Raw genomic sequence first — 24,431 nt, forward strand, 5'->3', positions numbered from 1 at the left:
GGCTCACAGGGCTTGGGCTGAAAGGGCGAGGCAAGGCGAGTTATTTTTTATCCAACCCTATAAAGGATAAGGGCAGGTATGAGTGATCGGCCAGTTCAGTGCTTCCGATGTGGGATGTGGGAGTTCCTGCAAACACCTAGCTTCCCAGAGGTTCACATATGTGCCAGGTGCATGGAACTGCAGCTCTTGAGGGACCGTGTCATGGAACTGGAGCTGCAGATCACTGACCTTAGTCTAGTCAGGGAAAATGGGAGAAAAATTGACAGGAGTTATAGGCAACTAGTTACACCGGGGCATCGGGAGGAAGACACGTGGGTCACAGTTAGGAGGAGTAAAGGGCAGAAGGGTAAAGTACCAGGGAGTACTCCAGTGGCGGTCTCTCAAAATAGGAAGGGCTTGGTGACAGGTGTGAGAGGGGAGGGGAGTGAACAGTTAGAAGAGGGGTCACCTGTGGTTGTCCCACTCCAAAACAGGTATATTGTCTTGGATAGTGTGGAGGAGTGTGCCTCTCCAGTGGTAAGACACAGTGACCAGGTCACTGGCACACAGTCAGGCTCTGTGGCCCGGAAAGGGAAGAGAGGGGTTCGGAGAGCGATAGTGGTGGGGGATGCATCAGTTAGAGGCACAGACAGGCGATTCTGTGGGTGCGAACGGGACTCCAGGATGGTAGTCTGCCTACCTGGTGCTGGGGTCACGGATGTCTCCGAGCGGATAGGAGGCATATTAAAAGGGGAAGATAAAGAAACGGATGTCATTATACACATTGGTGGAAATGACGTAGATAGGAAGAGTAGGGGGATCCTAAGAGAGCAATTCAGGGAGTTGGGAAATAGGTTAAAAAGTAGGGTCACTAGGGTGGCCATCTCTGGGCTGCTCCCAATGCCTCGTGCCAGTGAGGCTAAGAATAGGGAGTTGGTACAAATGAATGCCTGGCTAAAGGACTGGTCCAGGAGGGAGGGCTTCATTTTCATAGATCAATGGGAAGTTTTCAGGAGAGGATGGCACCTGTACAAGAGGGAGGGGTCACAACTAAGTTGGAAGGGCACAAATATCCTGGCTGGGAGCTTTGCTAGTGCAGTTCGGGGGGGTTTAAACTAGTATGGCAGGGGGGTGGGGATCAAAATATTAGGTCTACAAGTGTGGAGGCTGGGGACGAGCTTGGGGCTGGGACAAGGCTGGCAAAGAAGAAGAGCACTCTGGGGGAGGACGACCTCACTGGGCCTGGAGGTCTGGAGTGCTTATACTTCAATGCAAGGAGCGTAGCAGGTAAGACAGATGAACTTGGGGCCTTAATGCGCACGAGGAATTTGGATGTGGTTGCGGTGACAGAGACTTGGTTGAAAGAGGGACAGGACTGAATATTCCAGGGTACAAGTGTTTTAGGCGAGACAGAGGAGGGGCCAAAAGAGGTGGGGGAGTAGCGGTATTAGTTGGAGAGCATATTACAGCGGTGCAGAGGGAGGACAATTCAGAGGGTTCGTGTAACGAGTCACTCTGGGTGGAGCTTAGAAACAGGAAAGGCGCAGTCACTATGTTGGGGGTGTACTACAGGCCCCCCAACAGCCCAAGGGAAGTGGAAGAATGGATATGTCAGGAGATACTGGATAGGTGCAGGAAAAATAGGGTTGTTGTAGTGGGAGACTTCAATTTCCCTGGTATAGACTGGAAATCGCTGAGGGCAGGGACTCTGGATGGGGAGGAATTTGTAAAATGTGTATAGGAGGGTTCGTTGGAACAATATGTAGACAGCCCGACTAGAGAGGGGGCTATACTGGACCTGGTACTGGGGAATGAGCCCGGTCAGGTCTTCAAAGTTTTGGTAGGGGAACATGTGGCAAATAGTGACCACAATTCTGTTAGCTTTAGGATAGTGATGGAAAAGGATGAGTGGTGTCCCAAGGGTAAGGTGTTGGATTGGGGGAAGGCTAACTTTAGTGGGATCAGGCAGAAATTGGCAGCTCTTGATTGGGAGAGGCTGTTTGAGGGTAAATGCACATCTGGTATGTGGCAGTCTTTTAAATAGAACAGTACAGCACAGAACAGGCCCTTCGGCCCACGATGTTGTTCCTTAAAACCGTTTTAAGGAACGGTTGTTAGAGCTACAGGACAAGCATGTGCCTGTAAAAAAGAAGGATAGGAAGGGTAGGATTAGAGAACCGTGGATAACCAGGGAAATTGAGGGACTGGTCAAAAAGAAAAGAGAGGCGTATGTTAGGTCCAAGCAGCTAAAAACGGAGGGAGCTCTGGAGGAGTACAAAGAAAGTAGGAAAGTACTCAAACGGGGAATTAGAAGAGCAAAAAGGGGTCACGAAATGTTCTTGGCAGACAGGATTAAGGAGAATCCCAAGGCATTTTATTCATACGTTAGGAACAAAAGGGTTGTTGGGGAAAAAATCGGACCTCTCAGGGACAAAAGTGGGGACTTATGCTTGGAGCCCAAAGAAGTAGGGGAGATCCTAAATGAATACTTTGCGTCGCTATTCACAAAGGAGAGGGATGTGTTGACTGGGAGTGTCTCGGAGGGGAGTGTTGAACCGTTGGAGAAAATCTCCATTACAAAGGCGGAAGTGTTAGGTTTGTTAGAGAATATAAAGACTGACAAATCCCCAGGGCCTGATGGAACCTATCCAAGGCTGCTCAGGGAGACGAGAGGTGAAATCGTTGGGCCTCTGACGCAAATCTTTGTCTCATCACTGGACACAGGTGAGGTCCCAGAGGATTGGAGGATAGCCAATGTGGTCCCGTTATTTAAGAAGGGTAGGAAGGATAACCCGGGTAATTATAGGCCGGTGAGCTTGACGTCCGTGGTGGGGAAGTTGTTGGAAAAGATTCTTAGAGATAGGATGTATGCGCATTTAGAAAGGAATAAACTCATTAACGATAGTCAACATGGTTTTGTGAGAGGGAGGTCATGCCTCACTAACCTGGTGGTGTTTTTTGAAGAAGTGACCAGAATGGTTGACGAAGGAAGGGCCGTGGATGTTGTCTATATGGACTTTAGTAAAGCGTTTGACAAAGTCCCTCATGGTAGGCTAGTGAAAAAGGTTGGATCTCATGGGATAAAGGGGGAGGTGGCTAGATGGGTGGAGAACTGGCTTGGTCATAGAAGACAGAGGGTGGTAGTGGAAGGGTCTTTTTCCGGCTAGAGGCCTGTGACTAGTGGTGTTCCGCAGGGCTCTGTATTGGGACCTCTGCTGTTTGTGATTTATATAAATGATCTGGAAGAAGGAGTAACTGGGGTGATCAGTAAGTTTGCGGACGACACAAAACTGGCAGGACTTGCAGATAGTGAGGAACATTGTCAGAGGCTACAGAAGGATATAGATAGGCTGGAAATTTGGGCAAAGAAATGGCAGATGGAGTTCAGTCCTGATAAATGCGAAGTGATGCATTTTGGTGGAATAATGTAGGGAGGAGCTACACGATAAATGGAAGAACCATAAAGGGCGTAGAGACGCAGAGGGACCTGGGTGTGCAAGTCCACAGATCTTTGAAGGTGACGTCACAGGTGGAGAAGGTGGTGAAGAAGGCATATGGCATGCTTGCCTTTATAGGACGGGGCATAGAGTATAAAAGTTGGGGTCTGATGTTGCAGATGTATAGAACGTTGGTTCGGCCGCATTTGGAATACTGCGTCCAGTTCTGGTCGCCACACTACCAGAAGGACGTGGAGGCTTTGGAGAGAGTACAGAGGAGGTTTACCAGGATGTTGCCTGGTATGGAGGGGCTTGGTTATGAGGAGAGATTGGGGAAACTGGGGTTGTTCTCCTCGGAAAGACGGAGGATGAGGGGAGACTTAATAGAGGTGTATAAAATTATGAAAGGCATAGATAGGGTGAACGGTGGGAAGCTTTTCCCCGGGTCAGTGGTGACGTTCACGAGGGGTCATAGGTTCAAGGTGAAGGGGGGGAGGTTTAACACAGATATCAGAAGGACATATTTTACACAGAGGGTCGTGGGGGCCTGGAATGTGTTGCCGGGCAAGGTGGTGGAGGCGGACACACTGGGAACGTTTAAGACTTATCTAGACAGCTATATGAACGGAGTGGGAATGGAGGGATACAAAAGAGTGGTCTAGTTTGGACCAGGGAGCGGCGCGGGCTAATTGTTCTTTGTTTCTCGTTTCAAGGCTTCATTCTATGATCATCTTGCTGGTGCCAGTACAGAGCGAGACTGCGGATAGTTGGGAACCTGTCTCGGGGGCAGGGAATTCAGATGGTGTTCGTAAAGCAGAAGTGGAAATGAATAGGGTTGGGAAGCATTTTCTGATCAGGGCCAGTGTGGTCTCCTGGACTCGTTTCGATCGCCTCAGGGGGTCGGAGAGGAATTTCCCAGATTTCTTTTCCCCATATTGGCCCTGGGGTTTTCACTCTGGGTTTTCGCCTCTCCCTGGAGATCACATGGTCTGGAATGGGGGGGTGGGGGTGAGTTAATAGGTTGTGATGAACAAAGCATCGTAGCTGTGAGGGACAGCTCGGTGGATAGGATATTAGGATGTAGATAGGCTGGAAAATTGGGCGGGGATCCTGGATTCAGGATTCAATCCTGGACCGGGGAGCGGCGCGGGCTTGGAGGGCCGAAGGGCCTGTTCCTGTGCTGTATTGTTCTTTGTTCTTTTTGTTCTAATGGCCAGCTCTCACCAAAAAGGATGTTGTAATTAAGGAAGAAACTGTTCCTGTTGGTGGAAGGGTGGAGAACAGAGGGCATAGATTTGACGTAATTGGTATAAGAAGCTATCGCGACATGAGAAAAGATTTCTTCATGCAGTGAGAGGTTAGGATCTGTGGGGCAGCACAGTGGCACAGTGGTTAGCACTGCTACCTCACAGTGCCAGGGACCCGGGTTCGATTCCCAGCTTGGGCCACTGTCTGTGTGGAGTCTGCACATTCTCTCTGTGTCTGTGTGGATTTCCTCCGGGTGCTCCAGTTTCCTCCCACAGTCCAAAGACGTGCTGGTTGGGTGGATTGGCTATGCTGAATTCTCCCTCTGTGTACTCAACCAGGCACTGGAGTGTGGCAACTAAGGGATTTTCAGTAACTTCATTGCAGTGTTAACGTAAGCCTACTTGTGACTAATAAACGTTTAATGCATTGCCTGAGGAGTCGACTAAGGCTTTCAACAGGGAACTGGATAGAATCAGAGTCAGACAGCACAGAAACAGGCCTTCGGCGCACCATATCTATGCCGAACATACATATGCGGACTGTCAAACATCAATCTGTATTAATCCCATTTACCAGAACTTGGTCCGTGGTCTACTATGCCTTAGCGATTTAAGTGCTCGTTCAGGTGGTTCTTAAAATGTTGCGGGATTACCTGCCTCCACTACCCTCCCACGTTCCATATTTCCACCATCGTCTGGGTGAAAAAAGATTTCCTCGGATCCCCACTCAACTATTTACAGTGGCACGGTGGCAGTGGTTAATATTCCTGCCTCAGTGCCAGGGACTCAGGTTCGATTCCTGCCTTAGGCAACTCTCTTTCTGGAGCTTGCGCGTTCTCCCCATGTCTGCGTGGGTTTCCTCCAGGTGCTCCTGTTTCCTCCCACAGATGTGTTGGCGCAGGTTAAGTGGACTGGCATGCTAAATTGCCCCTCAAGTGTTCCAAGATGTGTAGGATAGATGGATTAGCCATAGCAAATTTGCGGAGCTACAGGAATAGGACGGGAGAGGGGGCCTTTGCTCTGTCAGTGAGTTGATGCAGACATGATGGGCTGAATGGCTTCTTCTGCAATGTGGAGATTCTATGATTCTACTCCTCACCTTAAACCTATGCCTTCTAGTGTTAAACATCTCTACCAAGGGGAAAATATTCTTACGATCTATCTTATCTATGCCTCTCATAATTTTGAACTGAGAAGGAAAAATATTTCCAGGTCTAAGGGGTAAAGGAAGGGGAGTGATACAAAGTCATTTGCTCCTTCAGAGGACCAGGCAGATATGACAGGCCAAATGGCTTCCTTCGGTGTTGCAACCATTCTGTGAATCCAGTGGCATGGATTTTGGAGTCAGTGACATGCACATTATGCTTGGAGCTGCCCACAAACAGTGTGTTTTGTGTTTCTGGAAATTGCGACTTTAAATGCATCGACTATGAAATGTAGATTTCCATCGGAAACAATGTTAAAATTGGAGTTTCCTTATCAGAAAAAAGCATTAGAGAAATATACCTGGTCAGCTAAAATATTTTACACTGCTAAATGCATACATAAATAAATAAGTTTTAAAATAAAATAACTTAAAAAATAAGAGGAAAATGCAACTTTCTATTCATGGTACCTCATGATCGCTGTCCAAGCTGTTTCATGAACCTCATTCTCTCAGATCTTCCTGGTCACTGGAAATCATTCTTCTCCACACGACATGGACTCTAGCCTCTCCCCGCACCCAACCTCCGGCCTCTCCCCCACACCCCAGCCCTCCCCCACGTCCGACTTCCGGCCTCTCCCCATGCCTTTGCCTTTCCTTGGCCTCTCCATGTGCCCCAGGCTCTGCCCACGCCCGATCTCTGACTTGCAACTCGTCGATCTTGAATTATCTTAGCTTTTTTAATGTGCTTGGGGTGCAGAAGCATGTATATGGGAGGTGGTCACTCACCATTGTTTAAATTATTCCCTATAATCAGTGCATTCAAAGTACTAAAATACTTCATATCATTTTGAACTGGTGGCAAGATGTATTTTCCTTCACACCCTCTATCTTGGATGTCACACTTCCATTTGCTCCAGATACAAGAGTCCATTATCGATAGAGTTGGTCAAAGTTCTATTTTGTTCAGCCCAAACCCCATTACTATGCTTAATTCTTCAGTCTCCAAATCAAACTGTTGAGAAATCTGCACAAGATGCTTTGACCAGGAATGTCATCTTAAAGAGTCAACTTGGTCCCAAATTAATACTTACTATCTCTCCCCAAGGACAGTGGTCCTTGCTCATCCTTTTTAACAATATACAAACATCTCTAAGTACTCCTTATAGTAGTCAAATGCTAGGTTTTCCTCACAACTCCCAAGTAAATTGCAATTGTACCGTTACTATCCTTTTGACAATACACCTCAATTTCTAACTGGTTTCCGTAGCAACTGCATGCCTATCTACAACTCAACCATGGCAGGTAATGAACTTTGTACAGCTGAGCAAATTTTCTGAGATCTAGCTTCAATGTAAAGTTTTTCCCGAGTTATCATTCCCGTTGTACAGCAAAAATTCCAGTGAAAGACTCTTTGCAAATGAAAACATTCACAACTGATTTTGGTCTAAGTACTTTCAAAGACAAGAGTTTTCTGGTGACATAGGCAGGTCTGCCATCAGGTGGCGGGTTCCCCGGCAGTGCACTAGCAAACAACACAAATGGCCAATGACTTCAGTGGGACCAGAAGATCCCATTGGTGCCAATAGCGACCTGCCTCCGTCACCAGAAAACCGACCATAGAGAGCTGGAGAATCCCAGCCTCTGTGTGAGCATCAAAATTTAGTAACGCATTTAGTTTTGTGAAAGCCTGAATAAAAGAAACACCTGCCCTTAAATTACAAACCACAAACACCGATAATTCTGAATTCCATTTAAAAAAGTAAATTTGGAATGAGAAATGACTATTTTTTTTAAAAATGAGATAGAAAAAATTATCAAGATTATTCCTTTCAGAGATCGAATAGAACTCATCTGTGCCCATTGTATTAAATCTCAAGGAAGATTCTGAAAAGTCTTTCACTGTTCCACAAATGTATCAAATCAGGCTTCAGAAAATGTATTGCACACCATACAGTAATCACCTTGGAGTTAAAAGGTCAATGTTTAAAATGCCATTACATCATTGTAAATTTACCTTTCAAATTCACTAACCTGTCAAAAGTGCGATTAAAAGAGGAAGACTTGTTGATAAGAAGGTCTCGAGTAATGTGCCAAAGTACTGAAAAATTGACATGTGCCTCCATACGCATTTTCTACAATAAAAGACGAGCACAATTTCAAACATAGGAACAGAAGACTTAACACGAGTGGGCCAATTAGCCTTTCAGGCTGTTCTGCCATTCAATATCATGGCTGATCTTATAGTTTCAAATTCAATTCCACTTTGTATCTCCCTCCACCCCCTGTCCGCAATAACCCTTAACCTTGACTCTTGTCTATCAAAATAAATTAAACGAACCAGCCTTCCCCACTCTCTGAAAATTCCATAGACTAATGACCCTCAGAAAAAAATTCCCGCATCTACCCTCGCAAGTCCATTCAGGATCTTATACAATTCAAATCAGACATTCAGTTTTGGTTGTATTCTTAATGCTTCATCCCTGGACTGGAAAAAGTATCAGTTAAACTAAAAATTTGCATGAGAAAATGTATACTTTCTCTCATTGAAGCCAACAACGTCCACCAGAATTTTAAGTAGGGGAAGAAATGGTCAAAAACACCACTGAACAATTTCCATAATGTCCAGTAATTATTAGAGTTCTTTGAAGGAATAACGTGCTGTGGATAAAGGGGAGCCTGTTGATGTACAGTACTTTGATTCCAGAAGGCATTGGATGAGGTGCCACATCAAAGGTTATTGCTAAAAATAAAAGCTCAGTGTAGTGCACAACATATCAGCCTGGATAGAAGATTGGCTGGCAGAAAACAGGAAGTATGCGACGAGCAGAGTCCTGCATACATTTGCAGGGGGGGGGGGGGGGCACATGGCACAAGGAGTATAGTGTGGGAAAATGTGAAATTGTTCATTTTGGCAGGAAGAATAAAAAGCATAATATTACTTAAACGGAGATTGACTGCAGAATTCTGAGGTGCAGAGGGAATTAGGTATCTAGTGAATGCATCACAAAAAGCTAGCATACAGGTACAGCATGTTATCAAGGCAGCTAATGGAATTCTACCCTTTGTTACAAGAGGAATTGAACATAAAAATAAGGATGTTATGTGTTAGTTATATAGTACATTGGTGTGACCACATCTCAAATTGTGTGCGTAGTTTTGGTCTCCTTATTTAACGAAGGATGTAAATGCATTGGAGGCAGTTCATAGGTGGTTTATTATATTGATACCTGGAATGACCGGGTTGTCTTATGACGATAGGTTGGACAGGCTGGGCTTGTTTCCACTGCAATTTAGAAGAGTAAGGGGTGACTTGATTGAAATATACAAGGTCCTGAATGGACTTGACAAGTCAAGTGGAAAGGATGTTTCCTCTTGTGGGTGTGTTCAGAATTAGGGGGTATTGTTTTAAAATTAGGAGTCGCTCCTGTAGGATGAAGATGAGATTTCTTTCTCTCTCAGAGGGTTGCGTGACTTTGGAACTCTGCCTCACAAGTTTGTGGAAGTGGGTTCATTGAATATTGTCAAATGTTTTAGTCGAAATAGGGAAGGAGGTAGAAGAGGGGGAGGGGTAGCATTATTGGTCAGAGATTGTATCACAGTGTCAGAGAGGAGGTTTGATGAGGACTTATCTGTTGAGGTAGTATGGGCGGAGATTAGAAATAGGAGAGGAGAGGTCACCCTGTTGGGAGTCTTTTATAGACCTCCTAAAAGTTCTAGAGAGGTTGAGGAAAGGATTGCGGAGTCAATCCTGCTTAGGAGTGAAAGTAATAGGGCAATTGTTATGGGGGATTTTAACTTGACTAATATTGACTGGAATTGTTATAGCTCTAGCTCGTTAGAGGGGTCAGTTTTTGTTCAAAGCGTGCAGGAAGGTTTTTTGACTCAGTATGTAGACAGGCCAACTAGAGGTGAGGCTATATTGGATCTGGTGCTGGGAAATGAGCCAGACCAGGTGCTAGACTTGGAAGTTGGTGTGCATTTTGGTGATAGTGACCACAATTCGGTTACGTTCACCTTAGTGATGGAAAGGGATAGGCATGAACCTCGGGCCAGTGGTTTTAGCTGGGGGAAGGGTAATTATGAGGCTATTAGGAGAGAATTAGGAAACATAGGTTGGACTAGGAGATTACAGGGACTGGGAACGTCCGACATGTGGAGTTTTTTCAAGGAGCAGCTACTGCGAGTCTGTGATAGGTATGTCCCTGTCAGGCAAGGAGGAATTGGTAGGGCTAGGGAACCGTGGTGCACCAAAAAAGTTTCTTTGTTGGTTAAAAAAAAAAAGGAGGCTTATGTTCGGATGAGACGTGAGCACTCGGGTAGTGCACTAGAAAGCTTTAGATTGGCTAAGAGGGAGTTGAAGAGCGAGCTTAGAAGGGCTAAAAGGGGACATGAGAAGACTTTGGCGGATAGGGTTAAAGAGAATCCTAAGGCGTTCTATAGGTATGTCAAGAACAGAAGGTTGGTTAGGGCAAGTTTAGGGCCAGTTATAGATGGCAGAGGGAAGTTATGTGTGGAACCGGAGGAGATTGGTGAAGCATTGAACCAAAATTTCTCTTCGGTGTTCACGCAAGGGGACATGAATATAGCTGAGGAGGACACTGGGTTGCAAGGGAGTAGAATAGACAGTATTACAGTTGATAAGGAGGATGTGCAGGATATTCTGGAGGGTCTGAAAATAGATAAATCCCCTGGTCCGGATGGGATTTATCCAAGGATTCTCTGGGAGGCAAGAGAAGTGATTGCAGAGCCTCTGGCTCTGATCTTCAGGTCGTCGTTGGCCTCTGGTATAGTACCAGAAGATTGGAGGTTAGCGAATGTTGTCCCATTGTTTAAGAAGGGGAACAGAGACTTCCCCGGGAATTATAGACCGGTGAGTCTCACTTCTGTTGTCGGCAAGATGTTGGAAAAAATTATAAGGGATAGGATTTATAGTTATTTGGAGAGTAATGAATTGATAGGTGATAGTCAGCATGGTTTTGTGGCAGGTAGGTCGTGCCTTACTAACCTTATTGAGTTTTTTGAGAAAGTGACCAAGGAGGTGGATGGGGGCAAGGCAGTGGACGTGGTATATATGGATTTTAGTAAGGCGTTTGATAAGGTTCACCATGGTAGGCTTCTGCAGAAAATGCAGATGTATGGGATTGGGGGTGATCTAGGAAATTGGATCAGGAATTGGCTAGCGGATAGGAAACAGAGGGTGGTGGTTGATAGTAAATATTCATCATGGAGTGCGGTTACAAGTGGTGTACCTCAGGGATCTGTTTTGGGGCCACTGCTGTTTGTAATATTTATTAATGATCTGGATGAGGGTATAGTTGGGTGGATTAGCAAATTTGCTGATGACACCAAAGTCGGTGGTGTGGTAGACAGTGAGGAAGGGTGTCGTAGTTTGCAGGAAGACTTAGACAGGTTGCAAAGTTGGGCCGAGAGGTGGCGGATGGAGTTTAATGCGGAGAAGTGTGAGGTAATTCACTTTGGTAGGAATAACAGATGTGTTGAGTATAGGGCTAACGGGAGGACTTTGAATAGTGTGGAGGAGCAGAGGGATCTAGGTGTATGTGTGCATAGATCCCTGAAAGTTGGGAATCAAGTAGATAAGGTTGTTAAGAAGGCATATGGTGTCTTGGCGTTTATTGGTAGGGGGATTGAATTTAGGAGTCGTAGCGTTATGTTGCAACTGTACACAACTCTGGTGCGGCCGCACTTGGAGTACTGTGTGCAGTTCTGGTCCCCACATTACAGGAAGGATGTGGAGGCTTTGGAGAGGGTGCAGAGGAGGTTTACCAGGATGTTGCCTGGTATGGAGGGGAGATCCTATGAGGAGAGGCTGAGGGATTTGGGATTGTTTTCGCTGGAAAGGCGGCGGCTAAGAGGGGATCTTATTGAAACATATAAGATGATTAGAGGTTTAGATAGGGTGGATAGTGATAGCCTTTTTCCTCTGATGGAGAAATCCAGCACGAGGGGGCATGGCTTTAAATTGAGGGGGGGTAGTTATAGAACCGATGTCAGGGGTAGGTTCTTTACCCAGAGGGTGGTGAGGGATTGGAATGCCCTGCCAGCATCAGTAGTAAATGCGCCTAGTTTGGGGGCGTTTAAGAGATCCGTAGATAGGTTCATGGACGAAAAGAAATTGGTTTAGGTTGGAGGGTCACAGTTTTTTTTTAACTGGTCGGTGCAACATCGTGGGCCGAAGGGCCTGTTCTGCGCTGTAATGTTCTATGTTCTATGTTCTAAGGCAGCAGTAGATTGATTATGGCTAAGCAATGGAATAGAGAGGTTATCGGGGAGTAGATGGGAATATGGAACTCAAACACAAACAGACAGCAAAGTGAACATTGGAGCAGGTTTGAAGTGCTGAATGCCCTACTTCTGCCCCTATTTCCTATGATTGTGTGTGTGTGGGGGGGGATGGGGTACGTGTGTATGAGATTGTGTGGGTGAGTGAGAGTGTGTGGGGTGAGTGTGTGTGTGGATAGAGTGAGTGTGTGTGTTGGGGGGGGGGGGGGGGTGCACACGTTCATGGGGGGTGGTGTGCACATGCAGAAGAGGCGTGCACAGGAATGCTTCCATGTGGTGGGTGGTGCACATAGGGCGATGCATGCAGTGAGTCTGTGTGCGCATGTACGTACATAGAGTGTGTGTGTGTGTGTGTGTCTGCACGATGTGTTTGCGGGTGAGAGAGAGAGACAGACAGACAGACAGACAGAGTGGGGGTGGGGGGGGGGTGCATTCTCCACTATTCTACACAATCATGGCTTATCTTGGACTCTTTTTTCTTGCTGTTTCTGATATCCCTTTTTTATTCCTTGAGACACCAAAATCTGTTTATCCCAGTTTTATATTTATTCAATATCAAGCATCCCTCTAAGATGGAGAACTCCAAAGATTTACAGCCCTTTTAATGAAGTAATTTCTCTTCATCTCAGTCCTAAAGGATCGGTTCTTTATCCTGAGGGTGTGCTCTTGCTTTTTAGTTTCCTCAACCTGTGGAAACAATCACTTAGTATCTACCCTATGAAGCCCTTTCAGAATTTCTCAGATTTCAATGAGATCACCTCTCTTTCTTCTAAACTCCTGCAAAAATAGACTAAATGTGCTTAGCTTGTCATGTGACAATCCCCTTTCACCCCGGGAACAATTTAGTAAACATTCATTGTACCACCTCCAACACAAGTGCATATTTTCTTAAAAATAGAGAAACTTTATTTAATAACAGTTTAAATATAACTCTAACAAATGAAGCAGCTTAACTATTAACAAATGACCAATATGTAAAAATAAAAGGAAGCAACTTTACTTTCTAGTTTGTGACTGTTTTGGTTCCAAATAAGCAATGTTCCTCCGAGAGACTTAAATGCCATTTTAAATAGTTAGCAACTGTAAAATATACAGTTAAATATACTTGCTATAAATTCTGTTAACAGTATTGAAGCTTTCAGAGAGAAAATTTGTTTTAGAGCAGCTTGTACAAAGAACAAAGAAACCTACAGCACAGGAACAGGCCCTTCAGCTCTCCAAGCCGGCACCGACCACGCTGCCCGACTTAACTAAAACCCCCTACCCTTCTGGGGACTACATCCCTCTATTCCCATTTTATTCATGTATTTGTCAAGACACCCCTTAAAAGCCACTATCTCCCTCGGCAGAAAGTTCCAGGCACCCACCACCCACTGTGTAAAAAATCTGCCTCGTACATCTCCTTTAAACTTGTGCCCCCTAGTAATTGACTCTTCCATCCTGGGAAAAAGCTTCTGACTATCCACTCTGTCCATGCCTCTCATCATCTTGTAGACTTCATTCAGGGTCGCCCCTCAACCTCCGTCGTTGCAGTGAGAACAAACCAAGTTTCTTCAACCTCTCCTCATAGTTAATGCCCTCCATAACCAGATAACATCCAGATAAATCTTTTCTGTACCTCTCCAAAGCCTCCACATCTTTCTGGTAGTGTGACGACCAGAATTGAACACTATATTTCAAGTGCGACCTCACTAAGGTTCTACAAAGCTTCTACATGACATGCCAATTTTTAAACTCAATGCCCCGGCCGATGAAGGCAAGCATGCTGTATGCCTTCTTGACTACCTCCTCCACCTGCATTGCCACTTTCAGTGACCTGTGTACCTGTACACCCAGATCTCTTTGCCTATCAATACTCTTAAGGATTCTGCCATTTACTGTATGTTTCCTATCTGCATTAGACCTTCCAAAATGCATTAACTCACATTTGTCTGGATTAAACTCCATCTGCCATCTCTCGCCCAAGTCTCCAACCGATCTATATCCTGCTATATCCTCTGGTGGTCCTCATCGCTATCCGCAAATCCACCAACCTTTGTGTCGTCCGCAAACTTACTAATCAAACCAGTTACATTTTCCTCCAAATCATTTATATATATTACAAACAGCAAAGGTCCCAGCACTGATCCCGGAGGAATGCCACTTGTCACAACGCCACTTGTAGACCTCAGTCTTCAGCAGACTCACAGCTAGAACTGCAAAAGTTCCTTTCTCTCTGCTGTAACCCAGTTTCTCTCATGATTCTATTAACTTTAATTAGAAATCCCAGGGAAACTTCTTGTACGCACAAAAGTCCATTAGTTCTAAGTAACAAATTCCTAGCTGAAAATTAGTTCTTAACTTGCTTTCACACCCTTGAGCTAAATGTTTTCATGACACACTGGCTGCCGGCATAATAAATCCGAAATTTTAAACAATTCTCTTAAACAAGAAGAAAAACAATATAATTGCGCTTATATTATCACAACACCTACACCTACACGTTTTTCACATTTTAAAAAAATATTCAGCTCTTTTATTCTTTTGACCAAAATGAACAACTTCACATTTCCCTACATTATACTCCATCTCTCCCTCAATGTCAACAAAACGAAGGAGATTGTCATCGGCTTCAGGAAGTGTAAAGGAGAACATGCCCCTGTCTACATCAATGGGGATGAAATAGAAAAAGTCGAGAGCTTCGAGTTTTTAGGTGTCCAGATCACCAACAACCTGTCCTGGTCCCCCCCATGCTGACACTATAGTTAAGAAAGCCCACCAACGCCGCTACTTTCTCAGAAGACTGCATGGGTTTCCTCCGGGTGCTCCAGTTTCCTCCCATACTCCAAAGATGTGCAGGTTAGGTGGATTGTCCATGATAAATTGACCCTTAGTGCCAGAAGGATTAGCAGGGTAAATAAGTGGGGTTACAGGGATAGGGCCTGGGTGGGATTGTGATTGGTGCAGACTCGATGGGCCAAATGGCCTCCTTCTGCACTGTAGAGATTCTATTCTGTGGAAGCGTAGACAATCAATACTTATAAAAGGAAATTGCATAGACACTTGAAGTAAATAAACTTACAGGGCTGGGGGTTATATCAGGGAAATGGACTGACTGGGCTGCTCCGCGAGGAATAGGACAGACTGAATGGCCTCTTTCTGTGACGTAAAACACTATGATTCAAGTATTTCTTGAGATTTCACAATTTTCTATATAGAAAAAAAAATCCTATTTATTTACTAACCTATTACTCCTAGGAAGGGACAAACTTCCAAAAGTAAGCATCTGAAGATTCATCAAGCAATGTGCACTTTTATTGTAAAAAGATCTTTTTCCCCACTCTGTCACAGGACGTGGACTTCACTGACTAGTCCAGCTTTCCCTCAAGAAAGTGGTGGTGAGCCTCCTTCTTGAGTCACTGCAGCACATACGTTGCAGGCACACCCACAGTGCTGTTAGAAAGCAAGTTCCAGGATTTTGACCCAGCAACAGTGGAGGAACAGCGATATAGTTCCAAGTCAGGATAGTATGTGGCTTGAAAGGAAACTTACAGGTGTTGATGTTCATATGTCTTTGTCCTTCTAGGTGATAGAGGTTGCAGATTTGGAAGGTGCTGCTGAAGGAGCCTTGGGGAGTTACTGTAGAGCATCTTGTAGATGGTACACACTGCTACCACTATGCGCTGTGGTGGAGAAAGTTTAAGGTGGTGGATGGGGTGCCAATCAAACTGGCCGCTCTGTCCTGGATAACGTCAAGCTTCACAAATATTGCTGGGGCAGCTCCCACCCAGGAAAGTGGAGAGTATTGCATTGCACTCCTGACATGTGGACTAGCTTTGCGGAGTCAGAGGTGGGTTACTCACCACCAAGTTCCCAGCCTCTAACCTGCACTTGTAGCCACAACATTTACATGGTTGGTCCAGTTCAGTTTCTGATCAATGATGACCCCCCACCCCCCCGAATGTTGATAGCAAGGGATTCAGCGATGATAATGCCACTGAACGTCAAGACGAGATTGTTAAAATTCTTTGTTGAAGGTGGTCCTTGCTTGGCACTTGTATGGCATAAATGTTACTTGCCACATCAGCCCATAACTGAATCTGGTCTAGGTCTTACTTCATATGGACATGGAATGCTTCAGAATTGGAGGAGTCATGAATGGTCAGCAAACATCCCCACATCTGATGTCATGATGACGTAGTTAAAGATAGTAGCCCCAGAATGATGTTCTGAGACTGAGGTGATTGACCTCAAACAGCTCCAACCATAGAATCATAAAATCCCTACAGAGCAGAAGGTGGCCATTTGGCCCATCGAACCTGAATTGACATAACCCCACCCACACCCTATCCCCGTAACACTACGTACTTATTCTGGCAATCCCCCTGACACTCAAGGGCAATTTAGCATGGCCAATCAACCTGTGGCCAAACAGGCCATCTAAAATGGCGATTTGCAAAGCACTCTGGGACAATTGGGCAAAACTAAAATGACAGGCTGCAACCTAAAGACAGAGACAAACAGGCTGCAACCCTGACGAGTGAACAAACAGGATATGTTTCATCTCCAGGATGAAAGAGACTTTCTGGTCACACTGGGTTGTGTACCAGACAGGAGGGTGCCGTGGCCCCTTGTTTGGGGGGCGAAGGTGTGAACTCTATGTGCCTCCAGCACCTACAGGCATGGCCGTTGGGTACTCACCCAGAGATCGGTGTGGCAGCACCTGATTGGACTCTTATCGATCAGGGTGATCAAGCCCTGATCGATTGATTGACAAGAATCAAGAGACGAAACCAAGGAGGGATAAAAGCTGCTGCAGAACAGAAGAAGCTCTCTCTCTCGCTGACCCCACGAACGAGCTACAACCACGGTGAACATTGCCAGCGACGACCAGCACAAGGAGAGCCACCACACCCAAGAAGGAAGGAAGACCAGAGCCAGAGTGCCAGACCAGACCAAAGGACCAGACCACGCAGACGACTACTGAGACCAGCGCACAGATAAAGGCCAATATCTGCTTGGGTACTTGCCAGTCACGCAAAGTTAAGTCAAGGTCTTGTTTTGGACTTGAACTTTAGTATTTTCCATAACTTATCGTTGGTTGGGGGGGGGGGGGGGGGGGGGGGGGGGATTATTGATTGTGTGTCTTAAATAAATATTGGTTGTACTAATAAGACGTCTACTCGCAGTTATTTGTCCACCGTATGAGGGTTAAAACAGATTGTGCGGCAGATAAGAGGCAACAAACCTAACCTGCACATTTTTGAACTGTGGGAGGAAACCGGAGGAAACGCAGACATGGGGAGAATGTGCAGACTCCACACAGTCACCTAAGGCCGGAATTAAACCCGGGTCCCTGGCGCTGAGAGGCAGCAGTGCTAACCACTGTGTCACCATGCTGCCCAGACTTGTAGAGCAATTTCCCTTGATTCTCATTGATTTCAGTTTTGCAAGGGCTGCTTGATGCCACATTTGGTCAAAAGTTGCCTTGATGTTGAGACAGAATTTTCACCTCTGCTCTTGAGCTCAGCTCATTTGTCCATGTTTGGACCAAGGCTGTGATGAGATCAGGAACCAAGTGGATGACCCCTTCCATCATTTAGCTGACAATTAAAGTCCAGGCTGATGCAGCAGAACTTGGGCAGTTTGGATTTCTCCTGCTTTTTGTGGACAGGACCTGCCTGAGCAATTTTTCACATCGTCAGGCAAATGCCAGTGTTGTAGCTTTACTGGAATAGCTTGGCTAGGGGCAAGTACTTGACACAGATTGTTGGCACAGTCCACAGCCTTTGCAGCATTCAGTGCCATCAGCTGTTTTTTGATATCACACGGAGTGAATCAAATTGGCTGAAAACTGGCATATGTAATGCTGAGGCCCTGAGGAGACCACCAAGATGGATCATCCTTTCGGCACTTCTGGCTGAAGATTGCTGAAAATGGTTCAGGCTTGTTATTTGCACAGATGTGCTGGGCTCCCCCATCGTGGAAGATAAAGATATTTGTGGAGCCTCATCCCCTGATTCATTGTTCAATTGTCCACCACCATTCACAACTGGATGTGACAGGACTGCAGAGTTTAGTTCTGATTTGTTAGTTGAGATTGCTTAGCTCAGTCTATTGCATGCTGTTTTGCTCGCAAATAGTCCTGTATTATAGTTGGTGCCTCATTTTTAGGTATGCCTTGTTCTATTCCTGGCATGCCCTTCTGCACACTGCATTGAACCAGGGTTGATCCCCCGATTTAATGGTAATGGTAGAGTGGAATATGCTGGTTATAGATTGAGACACAAACTCTGTATGCCCTGTTTGTGAGCACATCTCCCACTCCACCTGACGAAGGAGCAGCACGCTCCAAAAGCTAGTGGCATTTGCTACCAAATAAACCTGCTGGACTTTAATCTGGTGTTGTGAGACGTCTTACTGTGTTTACTCCAGTCCAACACCGGCATCTCCACATCTTCAGAACTCAAACAGCTCAGTCATTAGTGTTGCTGCTGAGCCACTCTCAGTGATGCACATTTAAGTTCCCAATCCAATGTACATTCTGTGCCCTTTGCACCCTCCATGCTTCTTCCAATTGGTGCTCAATAGGGAGGAGTGCTGATGGGGGGGGTGAAATAGGTTGCAATCAGCAAGAGGTATCCTTGCCCACATTTGACCTGATACTATGAGATTTCAGAGATTCTGGACTCAATGTTGAGGATTCTCATTTATGGTGATATGTGGGACGTTGTCTGCATGGATGAGTATGATTATGTCAGTCTGCTGCATGACTCATCTGGGCGACGGCTCTCCCAACTTTGGTACAATTCCCAGATGTTATTAAGGAGGACTTTGCAGGGTCAGCAAGGCTGGATGTGCTGTTGTCATTCCCGGTCCCAAGGTTGATTCATTCCTTTTTGGCAGTTTGATACAATTGAGTGGCTTGATAGGCCATTTCAGAGGACTTTAAGAGTCTGTCGGTCTGGACTCACATGTAGACCAAACCAAGTAAAGATAGAAGACACTTGATGATGGTTTCATGGTCACCACGAGGTTAACTGAGATTAGCTTTTTTAAAAAAATTCCAGATTTATTAATTGAATTTAATTTCCATCAACTATTGTGGTGGGATTGTCCCAGAGCATTTTTCTGGGCCTCTGGATTACTAGCCCATTGACTTTACCACTATATCATTATCTCCCCCTATTAAAATGTATTATTAATAATCAAGGTACAGGTCTAGAAATTACTCCTCCCAGATCCACGTTCAGCTAAACCATGCCTTTTTTACTGTAGTTGTTTTGTGGTACCAGTTGCCTCAAGGCAAACTAATGTTTGAGCAGAGGTCTCAAGCAAGCATTAGCTCTTTATTTTAAAATGCAAAGAATACATCGTCTCCTTCAGATATGGGTAAAGAGTGTATTTTTGTCTTGACCAATATAATAAGTACTGCTGTTCCTGTCGGAACTGTGCGCACACATCCTACCCACCATTTTGAAGACATTAATGTTGTATCTGATTTTTAAAAAGCCCAATTTCTAGACCACAATATTGTTCTGGCCATGGATTTTCAAAAGCAGTAAATTCTGTAGTGGTGAGCTCCGTACAGGGCACATGATTATCTCATGCATGTCTGACAACAATAAAAATTCCCAATTCGCTACACATATGCTCATACCTTGTCTTTGTGCAAGAGTTGCTGACTAATGACATCTTCGCAGATGGTGGAAGATGGGACGAGATTATGCAGTTGGTAAAATAGTTCCACACTTCTCTGATAATGCTGTGGAGTTTTATCACCAAGCTGGTTCCAAAGTATCACTGCCACTTGCTTTAATAGGAAAAGGAAACAAAAAAATTGATAATTATATTTTAATTGTTAATGGTGCACAAGATTAACAATCTCTTTTAACTGGAGGTCCACATCGCAAGCATGGTTGGTGCAGTACACTATTTTTGAAATTAACTTCACAGTAGGATCATACTTACAAAAATTTCTGGAGATGAGAATATTTATTGCATCTCATTGCTGCTAACTCTGTCCCAGTGACACTATTCAATTTTAAAAATATATTCTTTCATGGAATGTAGGCATTGCAGGCAACGATAACATTTGCTGTCCATTTCTAATGGCTTCAAGAAAGTACTGAGCTGATTTATTCATTGAATTCATTAATTAAAATTCCACCAGCTGCTATGGCAGGATTGAACTCATGTCCTCAAAGCATAGTCCTACCTCTGAATTACTAGTCATTACCACTATGCCTCACTGACTCCACCTCGCCATAAATCAATTTGCTTGCACATATCCAATACTGTGGTTACATACATAAATTATTTGCTAGCTATTTATGATAATGCATCCTTAAACTCAAATTTCTTTTAATTTCAGTTACAAATTTGTATTTTTCATAGATGCTGTGTTGGGCCCAGCCATCTTAGCCACACCTATAAGTTATCAGAACATCTATACAGGAGCCAATTTTTGCTGTCCTATGCCTTGTAGTTACAACTCCCAGGAATGCACAATAGCATTCCTTTGTAATTTAGACTGGATATTCATGTCTTTCACACCAATGCTTCCTTGATAGCAAGCTAAGCAAACTCATGAAATAATGCCAAATATGAATTGTTAAGCTGTTTTTTCACATTAAGGTGAACATAACAAAAGCAGTTACGACTGGACTATTTTAATTCAAAAGTTCAACTGGTTAAGCCTCTCCAAATCAATGGACTAGCTTACTGGACAATTTGCAACTGTTCTATGCTGCACTCCGGTGGGGGGGGCAAAAATTCTAAGTGTCGGATTCGTGTAAAATCTGGAGTAAATCACACTGGCTTTTTTCAGCGGGAGTTTCACTTTAGTGCACTCTGCAGTGCACAATGTGAATCATGCTGAAAGTCAGTGGGCAGCGCCTATTTCCGCGAGAGAGGCCAGCAGCATAGTGTTGAGCGGGCCATTGTGCACGTACCAATCTGTCAGCGCTGAGATTGGTGAAGGCGCAGTAGGCCACACTGTCGGCCCCCTGATCGTTGGCCAGCCCCGCAACACCTGCATCGCTGGCTGTGCAAACCCCATGGCCCAATCGCTGACCCCCCCCCGCAGGATGTGTCCAGGCCAGCCTCACCACTGCCCCCACCCCTGGACCACCTGGAGTCGCCCCCCCCCCAAACCCTAGTAGCCCCAGCCACCCTCCCCACAGCCCCGACCCGCCCAGCAGGCTGAATCCCCTCCTGCCACTGCCCACCCTCATGCCCAGCCCCGATCGCTGGCCTCCCTCTGACACTCAGCCTGAATGCAAAATGGCAGCGGGATCCCCCACCCACACCAATCGGTCCCCCAGAGGCCCCACCTCTTTGGCATTGCCTGGTGGGCAGTGCCAAGGTGCTCCCTGGGCATTAGCATTTTGCCCCTTGGATCGTGCCAGGGGCCAAGGCTGATACTGCCAGGCTGGCGATGCCTAGGGGGCACGCCTCATCCCCTGGTACCCGACCCAGCTCCATGGCGATTTCTGGCATGGAGCTGACAGCGTCGGAAATCCAGCTGCTGGAGACTCACGGAGGTCACGGCGCCCAACGGGGAACATGCGAAACGCCCTCTGCTCGAGTCTCCGAGCCCACTGTGCTACAAAATCAGTGCATCAGGGATGGGAAAATCCCCCCCCCCCGCCCCCCCAGGTTTCTTGCAGACATTTATTGCCCCACTACTTTACAGAAAACATTTGTATTACTGTGTGTTGTAATAGGTTCAAGGTGAAGGGGGGGAGGTTTAACACAGATATCAGACGGACATATTTTACACAGAGGGTGGTGGGGGCCTGGAATGCGCTGCCAGGCAAGGTGGTGGAGGCGGACACACTGGGAACGTTTAAGACTTATCTAGACAGCCATATGAACAGAGTGGGAATGGAGGGATACAAAAGAATGGTCTGGTTTAGACCAGGGAGCGGCGCGGGCTTGGAGGGCCGAAGGGCCTGTTCCTGTGCTGTATTGTTCTTTGTTCTCTTTGTTCTATTTCTCACTGATCACAGCCAGAAAGAGACGCGAGGCAGTAATTTCCCAACATTTATAAGTTCAAGGCATTAACCACTTATCCAGACGCTAACAAATTGCTAATAGAATCATAAAGCAGATTTTTAAATTAGGAAAAAATGGCAGCTGCTTATTTGTGAATCCATTATACAATCTGTAGAATATATTTATCCACATATATGCAGAAGCAATAGTGAACTGTTAAGTAATAAACACAGAAAATGATGGAAATATTCAGCAGCTAACCTAATGCATCATTTGTGGAGAGAGAAACTGAGTCACTGTTTCAGGTTGTGACCTTTTATCAAAACTAGTTCTCACCTTGTATTCATTGTACTCACCTTGAAAAATTCGGTATTTTGAGTCATATACTTGAGGTTTCCTTGTGTAAGTGGTGGCATGATGACGACGGCCACTGTTCCCTGGCTTGGACTCCTGGGCTGTGCTGGCTCAAGATTGTTCAGGTTTTCTCCACTAACAGCAGCAACTGACTGAGTTAAACCAACTAAGTCTAGCACCAGTGAAATGGCAATACTCTGAATGCTGAAATCACTGGCAAAACAGCAGGCAGTCATGAGAGTCTGGAGCCAGATTGGGGGCTTTACCTGATCAAAATCTAAAGAAATCAAAATTAAAATTTTAAGATTACCAAATGAATGATGTAAAAACTGAAAGCTAACACAACAAATTATTGTCAGGTACATTGAATTGGCATCACATGAACAGTTAAGATAAAGAGGAACTTGTTCACCTACAATTGGCCAGGTAATATTAGAGTCTCTCCCTTCTGCAGAGAAATGGTATGCAATATACAAGTAATATATTTAAATTAAAGCGATGCTACTTATGCAAAATCAGCATAAAGATATTAACATCCCTCTGAAACATCATCTTAGCTCCAAACCCCTGAATGACCTTATCTAGCATAAATCTGTGCTTTGGCTTCTAGACTCAAAATGTTAGAGCTTCATCAAATGTATTTCTTACAATTCACCATGAGGCTAGTACATTGATAAACGGATATATTGTTACATGACTGCAGTGCTACCATGAAAGTGGCACCATAGATTCACATAACAATTAGTTCTTAGATCTTTAAGAATATTACAATACAACAAAACTCAGTCTTGAAAGCTTCGCTTGGCCCAGCACCACAGCCATTTGGTGCTTCCTGATTTTTAAAATATCTTTTAAGTATCTTTTAAACTGATTCTAGATTTACAATGAAAACACACTTTATGACAAGATAAAGTGACTTCTTACATTCATGATTACTTGCAGAATTTATACATTAGAACAAAGAAAATTACAGCACAGGAACAGGCCCTTTGGCCCTCCACGCCTGCACCGACTATGCTGCCCGACTTAACTAAACCCCCTAGCCTTCTGGGGACCATATCCCTCTATTCCCATCCTATTCATGTATTTGTCCAGATGCCCTTTAAAACTCACTATCGTATCTGCTTCCACGACCTCCCCCGGCAGCGAGTTCCAGGCACCACCACCCTCTGTGTAAGACTTGCCTCGTACATCTCCTTTAAACCTTGCCCCTCGCATCTTAAACCTATGCCCCCTATTAATTGACTCTTCCACTCTGGAAAAAAGCTTTTGACTATCCACTATGTCCATGCCCCTGTTGTAGGTAAATAATACCTCTGAGACGAGTCATGAGTCATAGAACATAGAAAGCCACAGCACAAACAGGCCCTTCGGCCCACAAGTTGCGCCGATCACATCCCCACCTCTAGGCCTATCTATAGCCCTCAATCCCATTAAATCCCATGTACTCATCCAGAAGTATCTTAAAAGACCCCAACGAGTTTGCCTCCACCACCACCGACGTCAGCCGATTCCACTCACCCACCACCCTCTGAGTGAAAAACTTACCCCTGACATTACCCTTTCGCTGGAAAGGCGGCGGCTAAGAGGGGATCTTATTGAAACATATAAGATGATTAGAGGTTTAGATAGGGTGGATAGTGATAGCCTTTTTCCTCTGATGGAGAAATCCAGCACGAGGGGGCATGGCTTTAAATTGAGGGGGCGTAGTTATAGAACCGATGTCAGGGGTAGGTTCTTTACCCAGAGGGTGGTGAGGGATTGGAATGCCCTGCCAGCATCAGTAGTAAATGCGCCTAGTTTGGGGGCGTTTAAGAGATCCGTAGATAGGTTCATGGACGAAAAGAAATTGGTTTAGGTTGGAGGGTCACAGTTTTTTTTTAACTGGTCGGTGCAACATCGTGGGCCGAAGGGCCTGTTCTGCGCTGTAATGTTCTATGTTCTATGTTCTATGTTCTATGACATCTCCTCTGTACCTACCCCCCAACA

General features: G+C 45.2%; 1 protein-coding gene across 8 annotated transcripts in view; it reads right to left on the minus strand.

The window, feature by feature from the left end:
- The window catches only part of dop1a (DOP1 leucine zipper like protein A), a 352,103-nt gene that overhangs the window by 162,988 nt on the left and 164,684 nt on the right, over positions 1-24,431 (minus strand). For all 8 annotated transcript variants that reach the window (XR_013499663.1, XR_013499664.1, XM_078230041.1 and 5 more), the window contains 3 exons: positions 22,445-22,719; positions 19,750-19,902; positions 7,842-7,942 (listed from right to left, as the gene is read on the minus strand). Coding sequence is in view for 6 of the 8 variants with exons in the window: in XM_078230041.1 (XP_078086167.1) it covers positions 7,842-7,942; positions 19,750-19,902; positions 22,445-22,719 (529 nt within the window). In the remaining 2 variants the exon portion in view is untranslated. The remainder of the gene's footprint in view (positions 1-7,841; positions 7,943-19,749; positions 19,903-22,444; positions 22,720-24,431) is intronic.

This window comes from Mustelus asterias, chromosome 15, assembly GCF_964213995.1.
Source record: "Mustelus asterias chromosome 15, sMusAst1.hap1.1, whole genome shotgun sequence".
Classification (NCBI taxonomy): domain Eukaryota; kingdom Metazoa; phylum Chordata; class Chondrichthyes; order Carcharhiniformes; family Triakidae; genus Mustelus; species Mustelus asterias.